This window comes from Anopheles aquasalis, chromosome 2 (genome assembly GCF_943734665.1).
Source record: "Anopheles aquasalis chromosome 2, idAnoAquaMG_Q_19, whole genome shotgun sequence".
Classification (NCBI taxonomy): Eukaryota; Metazoa; Arthropoda; class Insecta; order Diptera; family Culicidae; genus Anopheles; species Anopheles aquasalis.
Window position 1 is genome coordinate 9,717,501 of NC_064877.1, and position 5,000 is coordinate 9,722,500.

A 5,000-nucleotide genomic window follows, 5' to 3' on the forward strand; every position below is an offset into this window, starting at 1 on the left:
CCGTAGTCAGCGACACGACATAACAGCATTAATTCCGGCCAAGCCGAATGAAGCAATACGTAACGAACAGACGACCATGCGACCTGAGCGGTGCTGTCTCCGTTTCCATTCCTTAGAGTCAGCGTGTTTACCTTCTTGGCCACACCACCAGCCTCGAGCACACCAGCCTCGGGTGGCGTTGAATTTCAAACATTTGCCTTGTACCAGGCCGCCGTGCTGAGTACCCATGACGCGGAGTTCGCTCGCTCCGTCGCCCAGGAACATTGACTTCGGGTGAACTTTGTGCGAAGTTCGCTCACTAGGCTACCCGTTGGACAGCAGATTCATTTTCTTAATGGTCACAACACCGGATCATTCCGTTTTTGTTGTTCGTCCGGAAAGGATTCAAAATTGTGATTCGATCTGTTCGCCGTACCCAGAAGGAAAGGTGAATACCGTGCGGTGTTGCTGTAGTGGCGTGTAGTTCTTCGAAAAATGCGTTGGGAAGTGTAACTGATTTATATTATGTTTTGTGTTTTAAATATTGTGAACAGTATTGTGCATGAAACAAAATGAGAACATAACGAGATCGTTAATATATCTCTAGTTGGCGTGAAATCGAACGGACGCGATTGATAAAGATTTAAATAATTCTACGGTGGATATCATACGGGCAAATTAGCCGTAATTTACTTAATACAAAGAACGTGACAAGTAACAACTCTGATAGCTGATGGTAGGTATAGATCGCAGTAGGCTTATTCGATCGACTGTCTAGATTGAACCAGAATGGCTCTACCAGAAGCTGGTACTGTGAAGCTATCTGAGGCAAGGGAATCAAAGGAGTTCTTTTTATGCTCCTTATGAACAACAATTCTTGGCAGCTCGATATACGACCTGCTAGTTGACTCTTCAAGAATCTTCTAGAAGCTCATGCTTTTGGTACACGAACCCATAACGTATTTGATGCTACAAGTGAACTGGCTGCTCTTGTTTTCCGATGAGTCCCCCCTGGCGTCATCGGAATCAATGCCTAGCTACTGGGGCCCCACCAATGCCTCGAGGTTGTTGCAATTCAAATGAGCAGACATCCCATGCTTCTTGCATACCATTAGATCATCAGAAAGAGAGAGAGAGAGAGAGAGAGAGAGAGAGAGAGAGAGAGAGAGAGAGAACGACATCATCGATCAGCACCGATCGGTGCCACCCATCATCCAAGAATGTCCAACAGAAAAGAGAACGGCTGAAAGATATCTGACAGTCATATTTATGAATGCTGGACCGCTGGCTTGAAGTAGACTGCATGACAGCACCCCGATCGTCGGGACCCGTGTAATGTGTTTTTAAAGGATTCCCATAAAACAGTTCATTGCTCTCCGCACTAAATCACATAATAGTGTTCGAGTACTCCGCAGGACACTCCATAGTGGAGAGAAAAAGAATTCTCGAAATTGCAATAGTTACTGATACCAGCAAGTAATCATTGATTAGCGCAGGATATGATTTGCTGCACGAGGCTCACCATGCCATCGCTTCGATGACGGCTCGGTAACCATAGCTCACCTTACGACCGACCGCCCGGCCGGCCGGTCTGTGACGACCAGGGATCAATTTGTGAACCCAACAACATGCGGCATAACGTGCTTTGGCACGTTTCCCAACCAACTCCTCCTTACCTAACGGAAGCAAAAGAAGGCACAAAACATCTCAAAAGGAGAAAAAGAGAGAGAGAGACTGGGAGAGAGAGAGAAAAGGACAGTGCAACCGGATACTGGCTTCGGGTAACAGCAAAATGCCGGCCGGAGAAAATTCATTACAATGCGAAGGCAAATACTACATTGATAATGCGTCCTGTTGCTTATGCACTGCTCTACTTTCATTATTGTAATCTTTTTTACTCAGCTAAAAAGTAATATTTTGTATGATTTTCGTCATTGGCGTTTGGTATCCTGGAGGCGCCTGGTTGCTCATTCTTTTTGCGCACTCTGCTGCACATATGATATGCAATACAATGTCAAGGAAGGCACATTAGTTTCGCTTCGGTAAATGATTCATTAAACAGAACAAGAGAGGAGCAACAGAGTATGGGGGTCGCTATTTCATTACATCTTAAATTAGCGAATCTTTTTACTACTGATGGGCTTGAAGTAGCTCGAAAAGGATCCTGTCGACGTCAATCATAAACAGACGTATATCCTCCACAGACGTACCCAGTGGGTGGTGACTCAGAAGCATCCTCTTAGTTTATGTGCATGCGTGCTCCATCCTCCAGCGCTAATTCTATTTCTGTGCTTGATAACACTGGGCTAAGACATTTACAAAAGGCATTCAACAACAATAACAACGCCATCAGCTGACCAAACAATGCAAGAGCAACAGAAGATGTGGGCGTACCTTACCGGAAACAAACCGAGAGTGTTTTAAGTAACCGAAGCCCGGCTCATAACGCTTTCACTCCTCTTACCAGCGGCCAACGTAGAAGCAGCAGCAGGGGATTTAAATAGAAGTTCATTCTACCGCGCGCGAACCAAAGCATCGATGTTCATCAATCGTTTGCAAAGGCATCGATGAAACGATTAGAACGGAATGCTACAACCTCGAGCAAGTTGAGAGGAGGATGAACGAGCGGGGTGCAACGAGCTTCGGGGCATGTTACAGAAGAAGCCGTTCTCAATGAGGGCTCTGAACGGTGGCGCGTTACGAAACTCTCGTGGGGCAACATGTGACTTTACGGCTCGGTGGTAGTAATGGTAGGCTCCCTGTGTGAGGGAGCCGATGAGCATCAAAACAAAAAATAAAAGCCAAACCACCGGCAACCGCCCTTCCCGAGCAGGGTGAGTGAATGAGAAAGAGCACAAGAGGGCTGTCCGGTGAGGCAGCGAGAACCACGCGAGAGTGTACGTGACAGAGACAGAAAAGTGGAAGTGCACCCGCCAGCCACGTTCCGGCGGCGTGTTAGTACTCGTCGGTCGCACTACATCGACACTAACTCCCGCTATGCACCAGCCAGTGAGTGTTGAACAGCTTCAGTATTCACCCGAATGCCGACCGGTTTGGAGTTCTCGTTAGTGCTCCTGGAAGGCTAGCAAGTGATTATTATCATAGCCACCATACAACCAAGTTATCAGTTTATGCGGTTCCACAACTCTACTATTACTATAGGACAGTGAAGTTTGTATTGAAATGCGATCAATTACGAAAAGTGTTTTAATAAATTGTAAGCCAAAAGTGATTTAATAAATGCCAAGTCCTAGCAATGGATAGTGCATTGAATAATTTTAAACTAGATATGGTCTCCAATGGTATCTCTATACTGTAAAAAGGATCCGTTTCTAAGTGCCTCGACGCTTTTGAAGTGAAATGTTATGTTTCTCTGTTGCAATCCTTTGTCAAGCGTGATGTTAATAGGCGAAGTAGCCCTCCCGGTGTTCCACATCACGTTATTTAGAGGCCACTTCTTCTTCTCACGGTGTACTTCGGGCCCTTTCCGCCTGGCAGCAATAATGATATTCAACGCCGTGCACATGCAGCGACATGTGAGATGCGCGATCGGTTTCTACAGTGCAGATGAGTGTGCGTTTGGCGCGATCGCGCCGACACAGAAAGGGACGTAGTGCACTTACAATGCATACCACACTGAACGGTGTTGGTGTCTAGTGGTCGGGGCCGCTAATGAAACATTCAGTTCTTGAAGACTGTCCGGTGAGTGTGTTTCATTCCAGTGACGCAAGTGACACTAGCGGTGTATACTAAAACCATCCTTCGGTGTTGTTGTGTTGTGTACAAGGTTAAAACACTCTTTGCGATTACATAAAGCAAACACAACACTATCTCTCTGTTGCGCGTCGGTAGGAAGTAGGTCCCATGGCCGGCACTTAACTGGCAATCGTCTCGCCAATCGCGAATCACGATGCAATCCACATGTGCGTTACGCCCGGCACTCCATAGATGAGCACTTCTCTGTTGCCTTCAATAGTTTCAAGTGTATTGTTCTGGAGATTCTAGTCAAAAGTTTTGTTACAAAGCATTTGCAAGTGTTTATACCAAACTGTTGGCTTCACTCTGGGAGCAACCGGATGTTGCTTTTTCATAAAATAAAAGACATCACGCTGACATTTACGGTGAAGCTCCAGAACAACAACAGAACCGTGGACTCGTGAGCGTGCAACGTGAACCACCTGTGTCTAGAAATAGTTGACTAACCTTTCCGTTTCCGTCTACTGCTTCATTCTCTCGAGTGTTTGTTTCAACAGGTCATCTGTGGATGCTGTTTAGTGAACCAGAATAGTTCCGTCAAAAGACTACAAAAGGACTAAGCGGTAGTAAAGTGAAAGTACAACTCTCAGCGAGTCTAACGTGTCTCATCCACGTGATCTCGTGGTAGAGGCGGAAAAACAATCAGAAGCAACTCCCACAACAAGTGAATGTTCCAACCCAAACGGGGCCAGATACTTTGAAGCATCAGTCTTTGCGCTAGGAAGTGTTTCGCAGCAGGACAAAGTGGTAGGCCTGTGAACGAAATGTCGACCACGGGGATGGAAACCATGGAGGGTGCTGAATCGACGCACAACACGAAGGTGTCCGATTCCGCTTACTCCAACAGCTGCAGCAACAGTCAGTCACAGAGAAGGTAAGTTAAGCTGTCTAGCTGGTTCACGTTAGCGTTCAAATAATTTCACCACACTGCAACTCGAACTGTATAATCAAAAAGATAGTTGAAAGCAGATAAGGCTGAGTTTCCGGCATGAAAAATGGGAGAGAACAATTTTATTCCGGCATCGGCACCGAACACAGGGAATTAAGGGCGAAAAGCCAACATGCGGTGAGAAGATACACTTATCTTAAGCACACATATCAGCATCCACCATTTGGTGAGCAGATAGACATCATAATTTTGAATTCAGGGGCTTTGGGACATGGAATGCGCAATACAGGATAAAAATAGCAATTCTCTGTAATTCGCTACAGACCAGAGTTTAGAGGTTTTAACAAACACACTGCAACACAATCAAATGGTTGGT

The 5,000-nt window shown here is 45.9% G+C and overlaps 1 protein-coding gene across 4 annotated transcripts in view; it reads left to right on the forward strand.

Annotated features, from left to right (window-relative positions):
- The first annotated feature begins 3,018 nt into the window (after positions 1-3,018).
- LOC126569413 (period circadian protein) overlaps positions 3,019-5,000 on the forward strand; it is an 8,389-nt gene continuing 6,407 nt past the window's right edge. Inside the window, exons 1-2 of one of the 4 annotated variants that reach the window (XM_050226483.1) lie at positions 3,019-3,099; positions 4,218-4,609. In XM_050226483.1, the coding sequence (XP_050082440.1) occupies positions 4,500-4,609 (110 nt within the window). In that variant the 5' untranslated portion in view covers positions 3,019-3,099; positions 4,218-4,499. The other 3 variants (XM_050226484.1, XM_050226485.1, XM_050226486.1) reach the window with 3 other exon arrangements.